Here is a 26331-nt window from a genome sequence, read left to right as displayed (position 1 = left end):
TATGCTGTAAGATCTAGAATTGACAAATGGGACCTCATGAAACTGCAAAGCTTCTGTAAGGCAAAAGACACTGTCAATAAGACAAAAAGGCCACCAACANATTGGGAAAGGATCTTTACCTATCCTAAATCAGATAGGGTATAATATCCAATATATATAAAGAACTCAAGAACGTGGACTCCAGAATATCAAATAACCCCATTAAAAAATGCGGCTCAGAGCTGAACAAGAATTCTCACCTGAGGAATACCGAATGGCTGAGAAGCACCTGAAAAATGTTGAGCATCCTTAATCAACAGGGAAATGCAAAACAAAACAACTCTGAGATTCCACCTCACACCAGTCACAACGGCTAAATCAAAAATTCAGCTGAAAGCAGATGCTGGCGAGGATGTGGAGANAGAGGAACACTCCTCCATTGTTTGTGGGATTGCTATCTTGTAAAACTACTCTGGAAATCAGTCTGGTGGTTCCTCAGAAAATTGGACATAGTACTACCGGAGGATCCCGCAAATACCTCTCCTGGGCATATATCCAGAAGATGTTCCAACTGGTAAGAAGGACACATGCTCCACTATGTTCATAGCAGCCTCATTTATAATAGCCAGAAGCTGGAACGAACCCAGATGCCCCCTCAACAGAGGAATGAATACAGAAAATGTGATAAATTTACACAATTGAGTACTATTCAGCTATTAAAAAGAATGAATTTATGAAATTCCTAGGCAAATGGATGGACTTGGAGGGCATCATCCTGAGTGAGGTAACCCAATCACAAAAGAACTTACACAATATGTACTCACTGATAAGTGGAAATTAGCCCAGAACTGTAGAATACCCAAGGTATAAGATACAATTTGCAAAACACATGAAACTCAAGAACAACAATATCAACCAACCAGATCCCCCAAATCTTGCACGGACTAAGCCTCCAAAGAGTGCCCAGGGATATCCCATGGGTCAGCTGGATATGTAGTTACCTTATCTGGCATCACTGAGAGGGGAGCCCCTTTGTCCTATGGAGGCTTGATGACCCAGGTTAGAGAAACACTAGGCCACTGAAGCAGGAGTTTGTGGGCGTGTGTGGGAGCACCCTCATAGAGGCAGGAGAGAAGGAGGATGGCATGGGGGCTTATGGAGGGGAAACTGGGAAGGGGGATAACATTTGAAATGTAAATAAATAAAATAACCAATAAAACAATGAAAAAAACATAAATAAAGTACCTGAGAATAAAGCTAGCCAGTAAAACAAGATAAAGTAAAGTAAATTTGAGGCTTGCTTTATAGGAAGGAATCGTGCTTAATACAGACACAGCATAAATCTGTAACTTGGAAGACATGTCAAATTGCCTTCAAAAGAGAACACTGAGGTGGGGAAAATTTAGGCAGTGAGGTACTGTGGAAAAGAAGAAATGAAGAAGCTGAGAAGATAGTTAACCAAAATAATGGTGTATGAAGAATCCATACAGAAACATGCTATTTTACCATTTTATTTAAAATACAAAATTGGAGCGATTGTTAAGTATGTGTCACATAAAAAAAGAGAGGAGATCATGCAAGGGCTTTAAGTGGGGATGGGGACAAATAAGACAGCGAAGGGAAGGATAGAGCGTAAATTATGCAAAGTTGGGGATATATAAAATAGCACATGGAAATCTACTGGTCTGTATGTAAATTAAAATACCCTTATAAACAAACAAACAGAAAAACCAATAAATAAAATGGACTGGAATGGAGATACAATGCTACTCCCAAAAGACATGAGTGGGATACCTTCTCACAGTTACTGTGTTCAGGCAAGTCTCAGATGTTCCTCAAACAGCATACACTATTGATAATTGTTGTCAGTTGCCTGACATAATTAATAAACTTATGGTATGGACACATTGTTGTAAATAACACATTTTTGGATTACTAGACATAAAGAAATGAGTTTTGAACTGACACAGAAAATGTCATCTCTTCCGGATCATTGTTATATTGCCAGAGGGTTCTGTGTAAGACAGATGGGAAAAAGGAAAGGAATCAGTCATCTGACTCAGCTACGGGCCCTACGTGCTATAATACTGACCCGCCTGGAATGATGTACTCAGTGATGCAGAATCAGAACTGATATGTGGGTAACAGATTGCTTTCTGGTTGTTGTATAGGAGGGAATTCATGCTTAATATGGTAGACACAACCAAAGTCCACAACTGGAAAGGTCATGGCCGAGGGCACTTATTATTCTTGTTTTGCTAAACAGACATGGCAAATTATCTTCAAAGAGTTTATATTTATACCCACAGTTTGGTGTTGCCCTCACCTTGGTCAACAAAGCTTTATTTTGCAATGGGCTCTGGTTAATGCAGACTCATTATGGTCAGTGCACTGAGAATGGGTAACTGTGGGTGCAAAAATGAAGTATTTATATTCACTTTACCCTTACTCAGGGTACGGGAAATATCACGAGAGAAAGGCAGAAAGAGCTGGAAAGCAGGAGGACAAGATAGTTGTGTGAAATATCTCTTGGATACAGTATGCCTGCCATACTCCTGGACCTCCACCAGTGGGCATCACCTGCAGAATGAGCATCTTAGACAGGGAGAGTTGCTTAGAAGGCAGGTGCCCCAGGAGATTTTGTCAACGGATGGCAGAAGGAGCAGAGGTAGTAATTTTCTTTGGCAGTGTGGCCATTGAGATGTGGTCCATCTTCTACTGGGTGGTTATTACATCTATGCACAGACTAGCAGGACTAATTGAGTCAATGGGCTACAAAAAGTACATTCTGGTGAAAAGGGACAATTGTTGGGGGTCTTTGGGAACCCTGAAAGACAGTAGTGGGGGTGAATATGATCAAAATACTTGTATTAATTCTCAAGGAGTGTATAAGACTATTTTAAAATTAACACTTTGGGGGCCTGGGAGATGACTCAGAGGTTTAGAGTACTGCTTGCCCTTCCAGAACTCCTGAGATCAATTCCCAGCAACCACATGGTGACTCACAACAATCTGTAATGGAATTGGATGACCTCTTCTGGTGTGTCTGAAGATTTATACAGTGTGCGCATATACACAAAATAAATAAATAAACCTTTTTAAAATATTAACACTTCTATGTAAAATAATCCCTGTATCTCTGATTTACTCTATTATATACATAACCACACTCACACTCATACATTGTTGTATGTTCCAAAAATAATAGCCTTGGTTGAAACATTTTGGATAGTTTCTGCATCCAACTTTTGACCTCCAATTTACTAATTTGTTTAACAAGGAAGTGCTAGAAGCTGTGAGTAGTGGTTAAATCTAATAACATGTTTATTACTTGTAGAAATCACTATGTTAAATGAAAAAGAAAGAGGCATCCTCCAATACAACACAGGCTAGAAGAGAATGCATTGCCTTCGAGACTGAGATTTTCAATCACCAACACTAGAAATCCCAATGTCAGAGCCCATCGTAATTCCCATGCTAGATTTCAAAACTAAGCACTATTAAACAGATGAAACAAAGATTAGAATAAATAGTAATTACATGGGAATTACTGAGTATTATCTTAAAATGTATGGTGTAATATATAATTTCAAAGCATAAAACATAATAGTATGCTTATAGTTAGTCACTTGCAAATCATAAAATGGTTTAAAATATTATGTAATAAATATTATATACAACTAGTTCAGGCTCACCAACCCTAATATCCATCTCCAAAGAACTGAGCACTTTTAAAATTCCATCAGGCTTCCTTCCTTCCTTCCTTCCTTCCTTCTCTTTTTCTTCATAGCTAAGCGTCTAAGAAAATGAAGGCCATATTGACCATCTAGCTATTGGTAGTTTAATTCATTCTTGGTAGTATATGATAGTATAATTCATTCTTCCATAGCACCAAACTTTGTTGAATGTATATGCATGTCATTCTTCACAGATTTACAGCCCACATGATTTAAGGAAGATTTATTCTCTAAAAGAGTAAGAGCCACTAATTTATTTCCTCTCTACTGGGCCAGAATATAGTAAGCACTTTGAGAATTCATCTCTAATCTGATCTTTGACTTATGAGGCAACCCTTATTCATCCATCAATGATATCACTTATGTAGTTTTATATGAAGCTTACCTAAATAAATATGGACTTTTTAATTTAATTTGAGATATAATTCACTTGATTGTTTGAAAACAAAAAATAATAAATTAAATTTTCAAAGATCAAAAGAATTTTATAAACATCAAATATATACAGCAGATTATGTGTACGACTATAGTCATACTATGTCACTCTGATAGTGTCCTTCACTTTAATAAATACACATGTATGAAAACTGGTGAACAGAGGTATCTTGTAATGGGTATATCTTTATCTGTGACAGTCACATGGTATTGTACTGATTATTAATAATATCCTTTTACTATAATATGCATTTGAAAATGCCAAATAGAATATGTGGTATTTATAATTTATCTTCCAATTATGTTTATATAAAAGTACAGCAGATGGATAGATATATATATGCAACAAAACTTCTCAACTTTGTTCTAAATCACTGTTACTTGGACGGATTTTATATTTTATTTTTTTTTCCCAAATGACCTATTGTCTGCCTGAGTTCTATCCCAAGGGTTTTCCATTCAGGATATTGAGGGTAGGGTCAACCATTTTATTTTTTAATAAGCTCCCCAAGGGCCTCTGATTCACAATGTCTTTGGAGACTGCTTCAAATATCTCAAAGTGTGTTTAGATACAAAAATATTTATAATTTAAAGAATATTTCTTTAGTACAATCTGTAATTGTCTGGCAATCATTGGGTAGCTATAATGCCTTAGCAAAGTATTTTTGAGTCTACCCTGAATTACTGTCTTCATGTGCACTCTGCTTGATCCACCATCTTACTGTAAGTTGCATAAGACAGGTTCCTTACCATTTCTGAGTCCTTAGACATTAAACCTGGTCCCCTCTGCTTATGAAGTCTACACCAGGATGATGTGACCATTAATCTTCTCCTCCAAGTGAGTGAAGGCTTTTCATTATGGGATCAATTCACATGTTATTAGAGTCTTAGTTGCAGCAATGGGGGATGGGGAACAGGGGCTAGCAACCAGAAAGTCCCACATTCCAGGAAAGCAAGAGCCTCCCAGGACCCCACAGGGATGCCATTAGCTGAAATACCACACAAGGGGTGGGGGAAAACCTGTTGAGTGTGGGAGGCCGCAAACACCATTACAAAATGGTGCTAGTTTCAATAAGCTGACACCCATGAATATGGGTAAACAACCAATGTGTGCATGTGCCAGAGTTTTTTGCTGAGTCACTGCCTGACCTGAGGCACGTGAGTGAGGTGCTGAGGGCACAACCAATCAGGTGTGGACATGTCACTCCTAGGCCTATATAAGTAGCACCAGTTCTGGGGCTCGGGTATGCAGTCAATGCTCTCCCAATAAAGGTGTTGCAGAAGGATCCTGCTGTGGCGTCTTTCTTGCTGGCGAGTCAGGCGTCTCAGAGTTGAGACCATATTTAGAGCTTCCACATGCCCACCCCTGATCCTTGGTTGAGGGATGGGGCTACCCACCCATCTCCAAAAGTTTACCTCAGAATTGCTCCTGTCTAAAGGAAATACGGGAACAAAGAGTAGAGCAGAGACTGAAGGAAAGGCCATCCAGAAATTGCCCCACCTGGGAATCCATCCCACATACAGACACCAAACTCAGACACTATTGTGGATGCCAAGAAGTACTTGCTGACAGGAGCTTGATATTGCTGTCTCCTGAAAGGCTCTGCTAGCTCCTGACCAATACAGATAGGGATGCTCACATCCAACCATTGGACTGAGCAGAGGGATGGCAATGCAGGAGTTAGGGGAAGGACTGAAAGAGCTGAAGGGGCCTTATCTGGCATCAGTGGGAAGGGAGGTTCTTGGTCCTGTGAAGGCTTGCCCTAGTGTAGAGGAATGCTAGGGCAGTTAGATGGGAGTGAGTGAGTAGTTGGGGGAGCACCCTCATAGAAGCAGAGTAAGGAAGGATGAGATAGGGGTGTTTGCAGAGGAGAAACAGGGAAAGGGGATAACACTTGAAATGTAAATAAATAAAATATCCAATTTTTAAAAAAAAAGAAACTTAGATTTTAAAAAAATGTCTTGTGTTTCACACTATTTTGTATTATGTGTCCTCCGTTTTCTCACTCTTATAAACAAGCATAGATCACAATGGTTATAGTAATGTAAATTCCAAATAATACGACTTAGTGTATTCACTCTTGGTGAAGTAACTCATCAATGTTTATTTCTCCAGTTTTAGTTGTTTTTTTTTTTAAAATTTTATCACATTTGTCATAATTTCAGTGTAGAAAATTGTTTTTGTCCTATGTCTACTCATAATCCTTGGACATGCTCCATTTTAGGCTGCAACAACCTCTACTTTCTACACTAGAAGTTAATAGCAAATTAACAGACTGAATAGTGCCTTAGAGTTCTAAATGTGTACTTTATTTTCTAAGCAAGAAAAGACCAAATCAGAGACATTTTGAAAACTTGTCCCCCCCAGACCAAATCTGTAATTGATATTTAATTAAAGTCTATCATCCAGTCCAAACTTCTTAACCCATCAAAATCCCTTAAACTTTTGATTAATTTTAAGACACTTAGTAAGTATAAAATCCTCTTATATCACTACAGCCACATGATAAGCATTGTGCAGTATTAAAAGCATTCTCCTGCTTTTCAGATGAATTCTATAGCAGCATGCTTACCTCCACCCCACCGCAGGCACCTTGCTAAGTCATTGCCAGTCCCAAGAGGCAGGATGGCAACTGGAGGGTGCTTGACTACATTGGCCTTCTCTGTGGAATGAGAAAATGGAAATAATATTTGAACCACAAACACATCAATGATAACAAGCAAACAAACTTACATTAAATAATTTCAGTAAGTACATTCAAATACCCACAAGTTGAATTTTATAAGCAGTTATAAATGACAGTGTTTTCATGTTGTACTAACTGATGTATTAGACAAATATCATTCTTTAGGCAGTAACAGGGTCTTTATAGTTTATATATCAGGGAAAAAAATTAAATATCTTGAGTTAACTCAAAATCATGCCTTATATGTATGTTCATAAATGTCTGTGATGTGTGTGTGTGTGTGTGTGTGTTTGTTTGTATGTGTGTGTATGTTTGCCTCTGTCTCATCCTTATTAAAATCCTGATGGACGAAGGTACATGAAGCATAGGAATGCATATTATCAGGTAATTAAGTAGGTTCCTTTATAAATATCTTTTGCAACATCAACTCCATAGACAGCTTAACATATTTGAGAACGGTTACATTCTGAAAGTGAATGGCTGTTAGTAACGCTGTTTAAGTGTTCCTATCTATAGTATTTCAATATTTCAAAGCAAATGAACAGGACATTCCAATTGGATGACCTGAGATCAGGTTTGTTTGCTTATTATTTACTTAGCTTTACCTTTCTATCATAAAGTTCTTTAGATTCCAAACCATATATCTGTCACCAAAGTTCCATATATTTTATTTGAATCATCATATATCTAGAAGGAATCTCAAAAATATATTTTTCTTTCTGTTTCTTTCCTAAGCTCACAATCTCTCTCTCTCTCTCTTTCTCTCTCTCTCTCTCTCTCTCTCTCTCTCTCTCTCTCTCTCAGTGTGTGTGTGTGTGTGTGTGTGTGCTCACGTGATTTTGGATGTTTATTTGTATGTGTCTAAATCAGTTGATGAGATAACTTATGGATACCAATGCAATGCCACTAAACAATACATACAATGAGCCAAAACTTGTTAGTCTTCACATTAAAATCCTTATATATGCTTCATCATGTGTATATTTGCTCAATAATTTTTATAATTCTTGAATATTAACTTTTTCATAGGAATCATGTGTAAATATTTTATATCTTTTATTAGAATATCAATAACAGAGTTTTCAATTGCAATTTCATAAACTGGTAGTAGACTAGCGTTATTAGATGGATAAGAAAAGTGTTGATGAGAACATGTCCTTTGTTTGACTAACTGCACATAGGAAACTGGGGAGGGGAGCCTGCGCTGGGACTAGTGCCTGCCACTCCCACCATGACATTTTCAATTTGAAATGTTTTTCAGTGCTAACAAGACAGAATGTTCTGATCTTCATTTCTTTAAAAGAAAAAAAAAAGAAATTCTGTCAATTTGTTTGAATTAATACTTAATTTTGAAAGAACCTCTAACAAACTGAAATTACTCAATTCAGAGACTAAAAAAAATTTTAAAGTAAATATTTGTTTAAAATGTACTAGCTTCTAAATACCAATTCATTGTTTTTTAAACTATTAATAAATTCCAACAAGGGGTACATCTGGAAAGAAAAACACAAAATATTCAGCAATCACCAGCGTTTAGATACTTGTACATACTTGATAGACAGAAAGATTGATAGAACAAGGGCAGAACATAAGGTTACGAGTCTCATGCAAGCCACAGTAAACATAAGTCTTCATTACCTATACAATCCAAAATCCAGCCCACAGTCCCATCTCCACCGCATGCTAACACTCTGAAGTCAGGGACATCACGAAAGAAGTGTAACCTGAAAAATAAGTATTTATGACACATTTGTACATTTATGAGAACTTCCTCATTTTTTTATTTTTAGCCTATTCTTTAATAAATTGTACATTTAACTTATGAAATATTTGTTAAATTTTCATTGATATCTTACATATCATTAAAATATATTTTTGTGTGTATATATATATATATATATATATATATATATATATATATTCCAGGATCTGTAAAGGATATAATTTTTAAAAACAGCCAAATTAAAAATGCATAATATTAAATTATAACGTTCATTTTTTACATCCTCCCAGATGTAATGAAAACACTATAATACATACTAGCATAGGCTACATAATTTCTTTAACAAGTATTGTCAATCAGCCATTGTTTTGAAAAAAATTACTTAGATATGATTACCATGTCAGTCAATATAATGTGGTCAACACTTTTCGTTCTCCACTGCACAGAAAAATTGTACAGCCTGCAGTTAGGATGCTAGCTTTCAGGACATCCTTATGACTTTCAGTCTGGCAATGCAGAAGGCAAACGTCACCTTGTCATTTGACCTGGTGAACAGTGTTTATTACCCATGAGTGCTCAAGCTTAATTGCTGGGTCAGATGTGCTAAATGCCCACTGTTCCTGCTGCCATTGCATGCAGTGTGCTCATTAACACAACCTACCTCCAGGAAGTCACAGAGGCAAGTAATGTATCCAGCATGTAATAGTCTTACATGCTATTTTGCAGCACATGAAGAATAAAGAATGGAAGCAAAGCAAAAGCTAGTTCTCCCTCCTCTTTGCCCCACATATCAGTATTGGGAGCCATCCAGGTCATTTTTCTCTATATCGACACATTGATACTCACATACAAATAGTTATGTAGAATGCTTCATTATGTATCATATGCATTTTATTTACTTTAGAATTCTATATACAAGAAAGGGAGAGGAAGGGAGAGGAAGGGGGAGAGAAAGAACAGACAGAGAGAGACAGAAAGAGAGAGAGAGACTACATGGTATTGATGGTAGAGGAGGCTAGAAAAGCCAGGGGTACTATTAGACACAGAAGGAACAGAATAATGTGGATGCTGAGAACCAATCTCTGGTCCCCTAAAAGGGCAGCAGGTACCCTCAAATCACCGAGCCATCTTCTCATCCCTTCTCAGTTCATTTTAAAAAGGAGGTTTTTGTTTGGTTAAATTTATTTTAACACAACTAAAGGTTTTGTTAAGTTTATTTTAAATCTTTTAACTCAATTTCTAATATTTCTGAAAGATGATTCTGTCATAATCTCATTACATTCAGGTGTAAAAGATTCTTTTTTTGGGGGGGGGGTTGGGTTTTTTGATACAAGGTTTTCTCTGTGTAGCCCTGGCTGTCCTGGAACTCACTCTGTAGACCAGGCTGGCCTCGAACTCAGAGATCTGCCTGCCTTTGCCTCCTGAGTGCTGGTACTAAAGGCATGAGCCACCATGCCCAGCAGTAAAAGATTCTTTATGAACTTCTTTATATATGCAACTCTTTATGGATTCTATATGGAATCATGCGATAAGGTGGTTTTCACATTAGATATGAGTGAATGGATTCCAAAATTAAATAATTTGCTTCTTTGACCTTTTATATTGTGTCAGGAATTTTATTATAGGCTGGAGAAGTGACTCAGTGGAGACATTACTTTCTTGGTATGTGTGAGGAGCTGAGTTCAGTCCCCAGTAACATGAAGTTAAAAAACCCATTTTTCAACTATTAAAAAATTAATATTCTAGTTACTATCTGTATCACATTTGTTTGAAAATCTGCATGTGTGTGAGGCTACTTTAGAGTACAATGTACTCTAATTTGCACATATATTTTATTGATTTTAATGAGTCAATTCCCAGAGTCAATAAGAGTGTCCAATTCCTTGAACCCCCTTGAGTATTAAGTACATTTGAATATTACAGCTTGGCTTCAAGAGTATAAATAAACACCATTTTTGATATTCTCTCTCTCTCTCTCTCTCTCTCTCTCTCTCTCTCTCTCTCTCTCTGTGTGTGTGTGTGTGTGTGTGTGTGTGTGTGTGTGTGTGTTGTGTGTGTGTGTGATCTAATGTCTGTTTAGAACATAGTTGAACATTTCCATATAATTTTTGGTGACATGTGACCTTCTCCATGAGCAGTACAATCCAAATCTTGAAATCTCTTCAACTGTGTGTCTATTAATGTTATTTAATAATCATTTTATATATTGTGACTGATATTTTTCATTTAAGTTAAATTCCTTTAAATGGTACTTTTCAGAGCTATGTAAACAACATACAATTATATTTAAAATGCATAAAATTTAACTGAACCCACAATCTATTAATAAAATTCAAAGGTATTTAGTGTGTAATTTTCATTCATTTTCTTGGGCATCAAGATGGATATTATATATGTTGCAAATATTTTCCTTCCATTCTTGCATCATTTGATATATTTTTGCCATGTACAATGACAAAAATGCCTAGGTACCAATCTCACATTTTAGCATAACACCTCTTACAATCTGCATATTTTCCTGTCCTTTTCCCCCCTATAATAGTTATTCCTCACAAACACAGTTAACACATTTAAATACTGGGATGCCAGGTGTAGGCTTCAATCCGCATTCTGCACCATTTCCTCCCCAGCACTGGAAATAATTTCCATCAATTTTGTTGCTCTAGAGCTTTCTATGTGTAACTGTTTCTTATTTATTTCTACTGATGAATGAATTTTAAATTATGTGAATATGTTTCTTTCAAATCTATTCCAGCAGGCACTGGGCTTGTCCATTCATGTTATTATAAAAATGCTTTTAAATATGTTTCCTAATATTACAAGTTTGATTCTTGTGTATTGTTAAACGTTCTTAATTTGTCTTAATTTTAGTCATTTTGTTTGCACTTTCAGAAATATTTTATGAATTAAAGATTCTTCTTTATTCAAATAACCATTGTGTGAATATTAACCAAAAAAAGCTCAGAAAACCCATAAAACAACTCACAGACCATATGAAACCCAAGAATAAGGAAGACAAAAGTGTGGATGCTTCAGTCCTACTCAGAAGGGGCAAAAATAATCACAGGAGGTACAGGGAGGGAGGGTTCTGGGAGGGAGAGAGGAGGGGGAGGGGGAGCAGTGGGAGGTGAGGAACTGGGGCTAGCCACTAGGAAGGCAAAGATGCCAGTGACCAAAGAGTTTCACAGGACCCAACAGAGATGACATTAACAGAAATACCCAATAAAGGGGAGAGGGAACCTGTAGAGACCATATCCAGAGGTTATGCATAGCTCCTGGTTGAGGGATGGGACCATCCAACCATCACAACAATATTAATGAATATTTATTGCTCCAGTCTAAAGGAAATGACATGACAAAGAGTGGAGCAGAGACTGAAGGAAAGGCCATCCAGAGACTTTTCCACCTTGGGATCCATCCCATCTACAGACACTAAAATTCAAAACATATTGCTGATGCCAAGAAGTACTTGCTGACAGGAGCCTGGTATAGCTGTTCCCTGATAGGCTGTGCCAGAGCCTGACCAATAGAGATATGGATCCATGCAGCCAACCATCAGACTAAGTGCAGGGACCCCAAAGGAGGAGTTAGGGGAAGGACTGAAGGAGACAAAGGGGTTTGGAACCCCATAGGAAGAACAATATCAACCAATCTGACCCCTAAAGCTCCCAGGGATTAAACCATCAACCAAATACTCATGAAGGGACCCACAGCTCCAGATGCATATGCAGCAGAGGATTAACTTATCTCACATTAGTGGGAGGCGAATTCTTTTGTCCTGTGGACCCACCATAGGGGAAGGCTAGGGTACTGAGGCATGAGAGGGTGTGTATGGGAACACCCTCAAACAAGCAGGAGGGAAGTGGTGGGGAGGTGATAGGGGGTTTAACTGGGAAGGAGGATAACATTTGAAATGTAAATAAANAAAATAACCAATAAAATAAAACATTGAAAAATGTGCTTTGTAATTGTTCGTAACTCAGCTTTTTTTCAGCTACAGTCCTGCAGCAGGTAACTGCCCTCATCTATATTTTTGAAGACTTTAGAGGCTAAATGGCTTACAAAGCATGCCAGCATAAGCAGGGTCCCATGCCTGACTGCGGTGATGTCCAACCAACCAAACTCACCACTGTTCTTCTACTCCATGGTGCTGTGTCATCTGTAGTTCAGGGTAGGTCTCTTAAAATTGTCACCATTGGTTCTTCAGCACTGTCCTACCCCCAAACACAAATCCCATGTAACTGTCAGGCCAGCTTACCCTCTGTAAGTGGAGGCTAAATGGACTGAAAAGTTGGCCTTGAGCTAAATTTAGTAATCCACTCAATCCATGAAATTTTCTTCCACAGTTCATTTATTCTTCATTTCACTTAATCACTGAATAGGAGGCTAGAAAAATTCTTTAATCATTATTAATTTGAGACTCCTTCAGCTTCTCATAGTGGGATAGTGCCTGCTTTCCTAACACATAAATTAAAAAGATTATATATACATTATACTCTCAACAAATTCTCTCTCTCTCTCTCTCTCTCTCTCTCTCTCTCTCTCCATCTCTCCACCACCATGTGTTGTGAGTGTATGTGTGTGTGTGTGTGTGTGTGTGTACATTTGTAGGTCAGGAAATACTTCTGTATTTCTCCAATTCTCTGACCCACCATGCTGAGGCAAAGGAGTCACAAAAAAAAAAAAAAAATTCCTAAACTGTAAAGCTCAATTGAGCAGAGACTTCTGCATGAAGTTCTAAACAGTGTCTAGTGGACAATTGGGAAGCACGCTCATATATATAAATCTGGAGGATTAACAGGTATAATCAACTTACAAGGAAATTATATTGGTTTTTACATGAGTTTGCATAGGTTTTTTTGTGCATATTTTTTAAAAGTTAAAAGATGAGGCTTCTGTTTCATAGTTTTAGACATACTGTCTAAAACTGTATAAATCATGTTCACTAGTCCCACATACTGGAAAATCCAGACGAAACGACATTCAACAAAACAACTAACCAGAAGTTGTCAGAAGCATCATCACAAAATAATGAAACTAGAGAACTCTCGCAGATTAAAGAAATGTAGAAAATAAAGGTTAGTAACTTGGGTGAATTCTGAACTGACTGATAGCATTCAAATGAATTAGTTTTCTTTTATAATTTCATGTGTGTGTGTATGTGTGTGTGTGTATGTGTGTGTGTGTGTGTGTATGTGTGTGTGTGTGTGTGTGTGTAAAAGTTCAAATAGAAGTTTTCATCATTATTTAATTATTATTGTTATTATAATAAGTATTTAATTACTATCAAATTTCAAATAGTCCACAATATCACTGTTTTCCCTAGAAAACCTGTCTACAATCATTACATTTGTATTATCTTAAGCTAATGAGAAAGTTTAGCAGCCCACTTCCAGATATTCTTCAAGAGCAAGTCCTGAAAATCCATTTATTTAAGAGGACTGCATTCTAGGTGTTCCCTGTACAACCATCTACCTATAGTTATCAACACAGTATTTTAATTTGAAACGCCCCTGGAAATACAGATCACTAAGACTTCTGGACTCAAGAGAAAGTATCTGGTGAGATGGTGACACTCATTCTCAGAAACTCACACTCCTTTTGATTAAATTTTAAGATGGACTTGATGTAAATATGAGAAAACTCTCAATTCTGTACAACAGTATTTAAAAAACACACCTGGAAAATACCTTAAGAAAGAAAAAGACTTCACTGCACTATAATTTTAGAAGTGTGTGACAATCAAATTTTTTTTTGGGGGGGGGGCGTGGAGGGGTTCGAGACAGAGTTTCTCTGTATAGCCCTGGCTGTCCTGGAACTCACTTTGTAGACCAGGCTGGCCTGGAACTCAGATATCCGTCTGCCTCTGCCTCTCAAGTGCTGGGATTAAAGGCGTGAGCCACCACTGCCCAGGTATGTGTATGCTATTAAGCAGGGTATGTATTATATATAATAAAATATTGTTATTGTATAATAAGAGGGAATCAAATACTTTGACAGCCCTAATAATTACCTTATTACATATGTTTAATTTTTTACATTAAAATACCCTGAGACTGGAGGGTTAAAAATAGCATTATCACATCACCAGATGTTTTGTTTTATCTCCTTTTCTTAAGAAAATAGAGAAACTTCAGAAGCTTGCATCAGAAAAATTATTGATTCAGACTTTAGCATTTCACATCATAAGTAGCATATTTCTTTCTTATTATTGCTTTTAATATTATATTCACAATTGCATGTCTATACTTTCATATTTTTTCTTAAAATCATGATATTACATATTCTCATAGCTGCTTCAAATGTCAGAGTGGATTTCTATTTTCTGATATTATTCTTGTTTTATAACTGTATTTATAGTGCAAAAAAATGAATTTCAGTTTCTTGGTAGGATCCTTCTGTAGTTCTGGCTGGCCTGAAACTCACTATATATAGACTAGGCTATAATTGAATTTGTGATGAACTTCTGTTTTAAGCCTCCAAGTACTGTACATACAGGTAACAGTCAAAACATTTAGCAAAAAAAAGAAAAAAAAAAAAAAAAAAAAAAAGCCAATTCTAAATAACATCAGCCTTATTTACTTACATCCATGTGGCATCTACCAACACCCTCCTCTCATTGATGTTAATAAAATTTCAGTGTATTTACAAAGTGGATGTAAGAAGTATTCAAGTCTCCTATATCTTCATTCTGCAATTTGTGCAACAAATTGGCGATACAGGAGAGGTAATTAATTTAAACATTTCCTTTTGACATTAAGTTCATTATTCTTTGATATCTCAAAACACTGTTTATGAAATTGTGAGTTTTAGAAGTGGAACAGAGAAGAGAGAGAAGGATAAAGGAGAAAATGAGAAGTACATGTGAATATTTACTCCTCTGAGACCCTGATGCTATCTCATTAAATATTAGTCTTGGAAAAAAAAAAGTACCCAGTAAAAAATATGTTCGTTTAAATGCTCTTCTTAAAGTTGTGCATGATGCGTGGAGATGTTAAAGTGGTATGAAATTTCTTCAAGTCATTTTTAGTGATTAACAAAGTCATGTTTATGAACATAGTGGAGTACAAGTCCTTATTACAAGTTGGAGCATCTTCTGTGTGTATGTCCAGGAGTGGTATTGCTGGATCTTCCGGTAGTACTATGTCTAATTTTCTGAGTAACCACCAAACTGATTTCCAAGTGGTTGTACCAACTTGCAATCCCACCAGCAATGGAGGGGTGTTCCTCTTTCTCCACATCCTCAACAGCATCTTCTATCACCTGAGTTTTTGATCTTAGCCATTCTGACTGGTGTGAGGTGGAATCTCAAGGTTGTTTTGATTTGCATTTTTCTGATGATCAAGGATGCGGAACATTTTTTTTTTAATGTGCTTCTCATCCATTCAGTATTCCTCAGTTGAGAATTCTTTGTTTAGCTCTGTACCCCATTTTTAATAGGGTTATTTGTTTTTCTGGAGTCTAACTTCTTGAGTTCTTTGTATATGTTTGATATTAGATTTAGGACTGGAAAAGATATTTTCCCAAACTGTTGGTTGCTTTTTTTTTTTTTTTTTGTCTTATTTACAGTGTCCTTTGCCTTGCATAAGCTTTGCAATTTTATGAGGTCCCATTTGTCGATTCTTGATCTTATAGCACAAGCCATTGCTGTTCTGTTCAAGAATGTTTCCCCTGTATCCATGTGTTCAAGACTTTTCCCCACTTTCCCCTCTATAAGTTTCAGTGTCTCTGGTTTTATGTGGACTTCCTTGATCCATGTAGATTTGAACTTTGTACAAGGAGATAAGAATGGATCAATTCTCATTCTTCTACATCATAACCACCAGTTGTGCCAGCACCATTTGTTGAAAATGTTGTCTCTTTTCCACTGGATGGTTTTAGCTCCTTTGTCAAAGATCAAGTGACCATAGGTATGTGAGTTCATTTCTGGGCCTTCAATTCTATTCCATTGATCTACTTGTCTTATTTTATAATAGCCAGAAGCTGGAAAGAACCCAGATGTACCTCAACAGAAGAATGAATACAGAAAATGTGGTACACTTACACAATGGACTACTATGCAGCTATTAAAAATAATGAATTCATGAAATTTTTAGAAAAATGGATAGATTTGGAGGGTATCATCCTAAGTGAGGTAACCCAATCACAAAAGAACACACATGATATGCACTCACTGATAAGTTAATATTAGCCCAGAAGCTCAGAAAACTCAAGATATAATTTGCAAAACACATGAAACTCAAGAAGAAGGAAGACCAAAGTGTGGAAACTTTGATCCTTCTTAGAATGGGGAAGAAAATACTCATGAAAGAGTTACAGAGACAAAGTGTGATGCAGAGACTGAAGGAATGAGACTGCTTCACCTAGAGATCAATCCCATAAACAACCACCAAACCCAGACACAATTGTGGATACCAACAAGAGCTTTCTGACAGGAGNCTGATATAGCTGTCTCCTGAGAGGCTCTGCCAGTGCCTGACAGATACAGATGCAGACACTCATCCATTGGACAGAGCACAGTCCCCAATAAAGGACCTAGAGAAAGGACCCAAGGAGCTGAAGGGGTTTTCAGCCCCTTAGGAGGAAAAACAATATGAACTAACCAATAACCCCAGAGCTCCCTGGGACTAAACCACCAATCAAAAAAAAAAAAAAAAAAAAAAAACACATGGTGGGGCTCATGGCTTTAGCTGCATATGTAGCAGAGGATGTCCTAGTCAGTCATCAATGGGAGGAGAGGCCCTTGGTCCTGTGAAGGTTCTATGCCCCAGTACAGGGGAATGCCAGGGCCAGGAAACAGGAGTGGGTAGGTTGGGGAGCAGGGAGAGGGCGGAGGGGATAGGTGACTTTTGGAAAAGAAACTAGGAAAGGGGACAACATTTGAAATGTAAATAAAGAAAATATCTAATTAAAAAAATGTCATGTTTAGTCAATTAACCTGGACTCCTGAGAGTTCACAAACACTGGTCCACCAACCAGGCAACATACACCAGCTGATATGAGGCCCCCAACATATATACAGCAGAGACTGCTGGGTCTGGGTTGAGTCAGAGAAAATGCACCTAACCCTTAAGAGACTAGAGGCCCCAGGGAGTTTAGAGGTCTGGTTGGGTGGGTGTTTGGTGGTAGGGACATTGTCATGGAGACAGGGGGATGTGGAGGAGGTATGAGTCAGAGGGTGGACTGGGAGGGAATAAAATCTGTAGTGTAAATAAATAAACACATTAATTAATTAATTATTTAATTAATGATTAAATAAAAAGACAAAAGCACAAAAAATTATATTTTATACAACTATCCAAAAGTTTCTTAATATATGAAAATGCCTTCAGAAACATCTTTTGTTAAGACATAATTTTTGTACTAGCTGGGAAATATTCATATGTTTCTGTATGTGTGGCACAAGCATGCATATTACCTATGGAAGCCAGAACTACAGTTATAGACAGTTATACATCCCGTGTAGTTGTTGGGAATAAACTCAGGTTCTCTGAAAATTCAGTCAGTATGCAATAGCTGGGCCTTCACTCCATGTCTATAGAAGTTATTTCTTGATATGGGGTCCTCACTTGAAAACTCAATTTCACTGATTGGCTACGCGGGGCTGTCATTTCACTGATTGGCTACGTGGGGTTGTCAGTGAGTTCAAGGGACCCCTTCCCTGACCCAGGTGCCCTTGTACAGAGAATCTGAACTCAAGCTCTCTTGGTTGTACAACAAGGACTTTACCTACTGAGACATTCTCCCCCAACCTAAAAATATCAAAAGATATCTTAAATAATTATAAATATAAATGTGTATTTAAGGACTGAGTAACTGATATTAAATAAAAATTCTAGATGATATTTGGAATATGCTGTATTAGAAATTGTAATTAGTTCAGATTTGTTTTTTGTTTTGTTTAACTTTCAGATAATAAAACAGGGCAATTCAGGAAAGCAGAATTACATAAAAGAAGGGTGCAAGGTAATTGATCTGGACAGATAAGAGCATCTGTGATATTTTAGTCATATAATGTATGTGCATCTGAAAAGGCAGATCCTCCTCTATTCATTTCTCCATTTCTGAACGTTCAGCTGTTTGGCCTTTTTATTTGGGGTGAAGGAGGACAGTGTTTCTTGTGGACATCAAGGGGGTTCCTCCTATAAGCTGGAAACATAGGTAAATATCAAAGCCAAGAGGAAGGGTATAAACCCTTATATGAAAACCTGAGTGCCCATTACAGAAGAGTTAGGAAAGGCCTTGAGTTCTAGTTTGTTGACATGAACTCTGAGAGAGAGGCTGGCAATGGATTGGTAGCTTGGTACTTTCACAACGGTTTGCTCAGTAATCAGGGTTTTGCATCCGCTTCCAAGTTATAACCCCACTGCGTGTCTCTGGTGATGGAGGTTCTGGGATATCACAGAGGGTCCTAGAGGACAAAGCTACCCACGGGAACATTCATTTTTCAAGCAGGGATAATCTTTGGTTTAATTTGGTTTAAGGCAAATGCAGATTTAGAAAAACAAACTTTGCTTTGATAATTTGCCCAAGAGAATCTTCTTTTGGGGTTACAATATAATAAATAAATAAATAAATAAATAAATAAATAAATAAATAAATAAATAAATAAATGCTAAAGCAAAAAAAAAAAAAGATACACAAAACAATTTTCCAGATCTTTCAATAAAGGACCTTAGAAGAATTCATCTTAATTTTGCAATTAAAAACCATACATATATATTTGTTTTCAAAGTTCAGAATTTCTAATTCTAATCAGTAGCAAAAGAGGAATTATTCCATTCAGGTCAGTTTGATCGATCTGCACAAATTCAGAGTTTCATATTAAAGTTGTTATGGTTAATAAGCACCTCGAGGTAATTTTCTGTAGTTACCAGATTTTGAAAGAAAATAAATTTAGACTTTTATAGACAAAGATATAAACTTACTTCACTTGGGTCAATTAATAAAAACTGCGTATAAATTTCCTGAAAAGATAGTTAATAAAACTTACTGTGGGATTTCTTCTTTTGTTAGTTTTATTTTTTATTGTTTATTCAATTTATTTACCTTTCTATTTATTGGATATTTATTTATATTTCAAATGTTATCTGATTTTCCTGTTTCCCCTCTGGAAACCCTATCCCATTCTCCCCTCCCCCTGTCACAGTACTCCCCCACCCACTACCCACCCAGCCTCCCTGCCCTGGCATTCCCGTACCCTGGAACATTAAGCCTTCACAGGACCAAGGGCCTCTCTTCCCATTAATGCCCGACAAGGCCATCCTCTGCTACAGCTGCAGCTGGGGGCCATGGATCACTCCATGTGTACTCCTTGGTTGGTGGTTTAGTCCCTGGGAGCTCTGGCGGGTATTTACATTTCACATATTATCACCCTTCCTGGTTTTCCCTCTGCAAAACCCCTGTCCTTTCACCCCCTCCTGCTTCTATGAGGGAGCTCACCTGCCAACCCACACCACTCCTGCCTCACTGTTCTAGCATTCCCCACATTCCTGTGGCACGGAATCTCCACAGGACCAAGAGAATCCCTTCCCATTCATGTCTCCCAAGTCTATCATCTTCTACATATGCAGTTGGAGCCATGGGTCATTCCATGTGTACTCTTTTTTGGTGGTTTAGTCCCTGGGAGCTCTGGGGGTGGGGGGATCTGGTTCATTGATAATGTTGTTCTTTCTATGGGGTTGCAAACCCCTTCAGCTTCTTCAGTCTTTCCCTCAAACTTCTCCATTGCAGTCACCATACTCTTGTCCCATGGGTGGCTACATGCATCCACATCTGTACTGGTCAGGCTCTGGCAGAGCCTCTAAGGGAATAACCATACTGGGTTTTCAACAGCATGTTTATTGCTGTAACTATAAAATTAAGATTATGGTTGTACTATAGAAACTCAGTACTTGAAGCTATTAATGGTTATTTAATCATCATTGGTTTACAAATATTTAAGAAATATTAGCTCCACAGTGATGGCACACGCCTTTAATCCTAGCACTTGGGAGGCAGAGGCAGGCAGATTTCTGAGTTCGAGGCCACCTGGTCTACAAAGTGAGTTCCAGGACAGCCAGGGCTATACAGAGAAACCCTGTCTTGAAAAAGCAAAAAACAAACAACAACAACAAAAAAAACCCGAAACAAACAAACAAACAAACAAAAAAAATATATATATAGTCAATTCATATATATATATATATATATATATATATATATGAAATGACTAAAAATTTTAACATGTGTCCCCATTCACGTATTTAGCATACATTTCTGGATTAAATCTGTATGCTGGAAAGATCCAATTCTTGTCTTTAAATATTTTATTGGAATTACTGAATGCAGACAAAAGTTTCAAATAACTGAGATTTACTTTTGAGAATAGTTAAGGTATATCATGTAGAGATGAAAGATGTCTTACTAGTAGTGGACATATCCGAATTGAGTACTAAAGTTTAGGAGCTAAGTGGTAAAATGGTTAACAGGTTATTATATAAGACTAATGGTTTCTCGTTCAGGAATAAAATACAGATTAAAAAGGAACAAGGGTAAATGAAGACATTCAGATCAATTGAGTGAAAGTCTAGAAACACTGGAATGTTGATCACTACATGATCAGAAAATGCCTAAATTATTTGTGCATGTGTATACTCAAATGTTGCACCCAACCTAATAAACTCAGTCTTATTTTAATTAATAGATGACTAACTGCTTGTTTTTATATGGATGCCATGTTTGTAGACACATCAACAAATTCACAGTACTTTTAAATCTACACAACCCTTGCTTTAATGCGAATAATGTTTGTACCAAGAATGACCTGCTCTATCAAAATCTGATTTCAAATTCTCATCCTAGAAACCAATGGAATCATTAATGCAAAAGCTTTTACTGAATTTATAATATAACCCTGAAAATATCCAGTGACTTACCTACATATAAATGAATTTCCAGACATTGTGGATAATAGATTTAAATCATTTGATAGTGAAAATTTCTTTCATTGAATAGAAGCTGTCAATGACATTTTTAAAAAATTCTTCTGTCATTGTTCATTGGCTTCAAACTATTCTGAGTCCATCAGTACTCCACTAAAACCACAGAAAAACCTTATAGTGGAAAGCCGTATTTGATCTACAGGAAAACTTTGCTCACAGAATATAAGAAGGGTCTTTCTTCATTTTGTTTTGAGATGATGCTATAATGTGAACTTTCTCCCTTCTCTTTCCTCCCTCTAAAGCCTCCCATAATACCTCTTCATTCTCTTACTTTTAAGTATGTTTTCAGATCTGACCATTTGGGATTGTATAACCTCTCCGCTGGAAGACATATTTCTTTCATTTTAACATTCCTTTGTTAACTCTATGAAAAGTTGAGGTCATTTGGCCTATCTCACAAATACTTCAGCATATCTATTGTTTTTGTCTTAGCTCAGCTCATGTTTAGGTAAACATGATGTTGATGTTCTATGGGTGTGACTTCTTAAATGACCAGGAGACATAGTCTTGAGTAAACCCTCCAATACACTGCCTCTGTAATCTGTGTAATCTTTCAGCTTCAAGTTAATTTGCTCTCTGCACAGTAACAGATTTTCCCTTTGAAAACTGAAGCACACACGACTCTGTCTCAGATTTGCCTGAGTCATTATATTTTATCATAAGAATGAAAAACAATGAATAGAGTTAGTGATGTGTGCTTGTTATTGTGTTGTGTGTATATGTGTATACATATGTATTACAATATTTATGTTTAAATATTTACTTGTGTGGATATGTCTGTTAGAATATTTTTGATATCTGGATAAATAACAATCTACAAACAATGGTATATAGCTTCCTAACTGCTATCTCAATGGTTTAACTGTCTAAATAATGAAAATTCAATGTTTTCAACCTTTTTATGTCCCGATTCACATGACTGAAATCTGGAAGACTTCAAGTGAAGAAACTCATGTATAAGGCAAATAAGTTGGTGCTATTCACTACAGTAGTATATTCCATATTTCTTACCTTTATTAATTTATAAATCTTTACATTGGATCTAAAAAATTTGAAATGAAGTAGAGCTCCTCCAGCATCCAAGGACAAGCCAGATGTGTCTATATGTTCACTTGTAGAAAAGCTACAGCACCTCCTGCATTGTACCTTAGAGTCACTCATGTGAATAAGAGGGGTCAATATATTACATTTACACCTGGAAATAATAGATGTTTTTGTAATTCCTAGACAGTTGTAGTAAAGATGAGTTGAATTTCAAAACACACTTCGTGATTTTTGGGAGGCATTTTGTGATATGACAGCATCACCTCTGACATGGTTCTGCAACAAGAGACATATGTAAGAGTCATACTCTCTGATTAAAGGGAGGTTTTATTTAAATAAAAATATGGTCGGAAGTTTGTTATATAAGATGATATTTTAAATTAAGAAAACAACAAAATATGTAGAATCTGTTACATAAATTCCAAGTTGTTAGTAGGAAAATGTCTCAAGGTTTTACTTACAGAAGCATGTCTTATATATATGATAATGTGAGTGTGTAGACTTACTGTTATATTTTAAAACAGTATCTGTCTTATATTTAGTCCTAGCTTATAAAACAAAAAAAAATCTACAAAGTACATTACTAAAGATAAATTATATACGTACTTATGATGAACACTTAAAATCCCCCTATTTTAAGAATTTTATATTTTATTTCTATTCTTTAAATACATTTTAATTAAAATTTTATAGGTTATCTGACAATAAACTACCTATGATTTTTGTAGTTTAAATTTAAAAAACCAAAAGCTATTTTACATGTATACAAAAAAAAAAATCAAGATAGATTTGGTTGACATAAAAGTAGCAATTAGAGAGTATATGAGAAGTGTCATAAATGTTTACTTTAATTATGTGGGAGAAAAATAACTTTATTCTATAAAGACTAGAGAGGTACATTCATTGTATAAACCATTTTTAATGGAGCTAACCTAGTTTTTCAGTAATCTTCTATTCAGCTAATTATATTTATCCTCAGGAAAGAGTTCACCTGTGTAAAACACTCAAATATCATATGTCTCAAAAATGATAATCAGAACTAGAGAAAAAAATTCTTGGAAGGAGATGCTACACACACTCATATGTATATGATGCAAATATCTTATAACAATGGGAACAAAACAGACTAGAAAGGTGATTCATATGAAATTCATGAATCACAAAGGATGTTCAATTAACAGAGATATTCTGTAGATTGGAGTGAACAATGTACTGAAAGAGGAAATCTAAAAAGGGACTGACCTACTACCAATGACAGCATAGCTAGAAGCAGGGGTGCAAGGACATGCAAGCTAACTGTGGAGCCGAGCTTGAGACACTGATTGCACAGCTCCCTCTGAGCTTCCTTTGGGATAAAGCAGAGGCCCAGTTTCCCATGTAAGTTTAGGCTTGCACCTGGGACATAGTGTGGACATGGTTATGAATATTTTAACTCATAAACCATCCTGGTGAAGCAGCAACCTACTGAAGAGCTTTTGCAGAAACTATTTGATGTATATATAGAAAAGCTATGTTTACTTCCTGCCTCATCTATTTTCTAAAGAATCTCTATTTAAAGAACAACGCAGTTTTTGAAAAAGATCAAATATCAAAATTAAGGGTGTATTAACACGGAAAAAATGGCCAGTGGAAGACAAGGAGTGTGGTGATGATGGTGATTGGTGTCATTAATGCATGTGACATACAGTTATGAAATTGTCATAATGAAGCCTAGATTTATGCATAACTAATGTAGGATTAGAATTTTCACAATGTGTAAGTAGTAAAGGAATAATATTTTAATGATCCAGTCTTAAAGGTAAGAATTTCTTACAAGTTATAAAATATTGAGGTTTCATTCAGCATAGGATTAGTTATTAAAAAATAAATGTATACATAGAAAAAAGAGAAAAACTATAAACTGAAATTACAAAGAACAAATTTGAACAATTCTTAATGAGTATATTAATATATATATGAGATGATACATTTAAATAAACCTTAAGATGAGAAAAGTTAATTGAGAAAAGTAAAGAATGCATGTTTCATGTAAGCACAGAAAAGGTTAGTCTACATGAGAAAAGGTCATCTGAATATATATAGTTATTATATATTATACATGTCATATATTTTGTGTTATATATAGTAATATATTGCTATATACTGTACAAAATAATATATTATGTATATAACATATATGTTTAATATATTTTATAGGTAAATATATAGTTATATGAATAGCTATACATACATATGCATATGCATAACATACAGTTATATATAACTATCCATACAGCTGAATATAACTACACAGGTATAAAGAGTTTTATATTCATATATATGTGTGTGTGTGTATGTGTGTGTGTGTCCCCAATCCTAACCATATAGCCTAAGAACTCCATATTACACCAGAGAGAAACTGGCAAACCTATATTTATTGCTGTTTTACTCACAGGAGACAGGAAATAACACACTGTAATATAAATCTTAGAGCAGGCCTACCACCAAAGGCAACAAGAAACCTCTCAGCATTTGGAAATTTATCCTGAATGACAAGCAGAACTCAAGACAACTACAGTTCTGGAAGTCTGTGCTAATTGTGTTTTGTTAACATCATTTCACATGCATCATCATGGTATACATTTTATTCATTTTTAAGAGAACAAACTATGAGTACTTAGTTCCTATTTCTTGGGAAACAACAGGACTTATTTTAATCTCTATTTTGCTTTCTTTAGATATAACAGTGCACAAAGCTTATTCAGCTTTTCTCTGCTTTATGTAGTCTAATGTTCACTTCCATGCTGCTAGAGAGGAAAGCAGTCCCTGCAAGAGGATGACATTAATAACTTAATGAGGCCAAATTAATGATAATTTAGTTCAGTCTATATTTATGAAATCAATAGTACATGTTTCATGTTGAAAATATAATTTTATTCCTCTATGCCTTAACTATTAATAACAAACTAGGTTATAAGAGAGTGGTATTCATTGGATTCTGCTGATAATAAATGAGAAAATTATATTATGATTTCTAGTCTTTGTTAATTAGTTTCTTTTTTTTCAGTTTTCAGTCTGCAACAAATCTGTACTTAATATAAAATAAGTAAAAGACAGCAGTTCTTCTAAGAAGACTTAGTTGCTTTCCTCTTGTTCTGCTGTGTGTGTGTATGCGTGTGTGTGTGTGTGTGTGTGTGTGTGTGTGTGAATATGTGTGTGAGTTTGAATGTGTGAATTTGTGTGTGAATATGTGTGTGTGTGTGAAAGCATATGGGTCAGTGAATATGTGTATGTGAGTTTTTGTGTGTGTATGAATGTTTGAGGGTTTGTGTATGAATGTGTGTTAGTGAATGTATGTGAGAGTGTGAGTGTGTGAGTTTGTGTGTGTGTAAACGTATGAGTGTGTGTGTTTGTGTGTGTGAGTGTGTATTTCTCCTTTTTAGTAGTGCAGTAGTGCCTACAATATTTAGAACAAACAACAACCTGAAGTGTGTTGCTAGCTGTTCTGAAGAACATCGGCCCCTCTTATATATTTGTCACTATTTTTTTTCACATCCTGATCTCTGCAGAAGTTACCTAACTGTTCTGGACACAGCACCCTTGTTAATTGATTAGTAACTATCAAGCAGTCAATGATAATGAAGTAATCCTCATGCTTACTTACCCTGGCATTGGTCCGTTTCCAGAAAGACTGTAAACCTGACGAGGATTTAGGAGATACTGGAATTTTCTGTAAATTCTATAAATGGGATAAACATGAAATG

The 26331-nt window shown here is 36.1% G+C and overlaps 1 protein-coding gene across 7 annotated transcripts in view; it reads right to left on the bottom strand.

Moving 5' to 3' along the window:
• Nucleotides 1-26331, bottom strand: part of Dgkb (diacylglycerol kinase beta) — a 710085-nt gene that overhangs the window by 386767 nt on the left and 296987 nt on the right. For all 7 annotated transcript variants that reach the window (XM_029484790.1, XM_021178688.2, XM_029484791.1 and 4 more), the window contains 3 exons: nt 26232-26306; nt 8477-8562; nt 6725-6814 (listed from right to left, as the gene is read on the bottom strand). In XM_029484790.1, coding sequence (XP_029340650.1) covers nt 6725-6814; nt 8477-8562; nt 26232-26306 — 251 coding nt within the window. The remainder of the gene's footprint in view (nt 1-6724; nt 6815-8476; nt 8563-26231; nt 26307-26331) is intronic.

The sequence above is a fragment of the Mus caroli genome, chromosome 12, assembly GCF_900094665.2.
Source record: "Mus caroli chromosome 12, CAROLI_EIJ_v1.1, whole genome shotgun sequence".
In the NCBI taxonomy this organism is placed as follows: Eukaryota; Metazoa; Chordata; class Mammalia; order Rodentia; family Muridae; genus Mus; species Mus caroli.
This window is presented reverse-complemented; position numbering and strand designations above follow the sequence as displayed.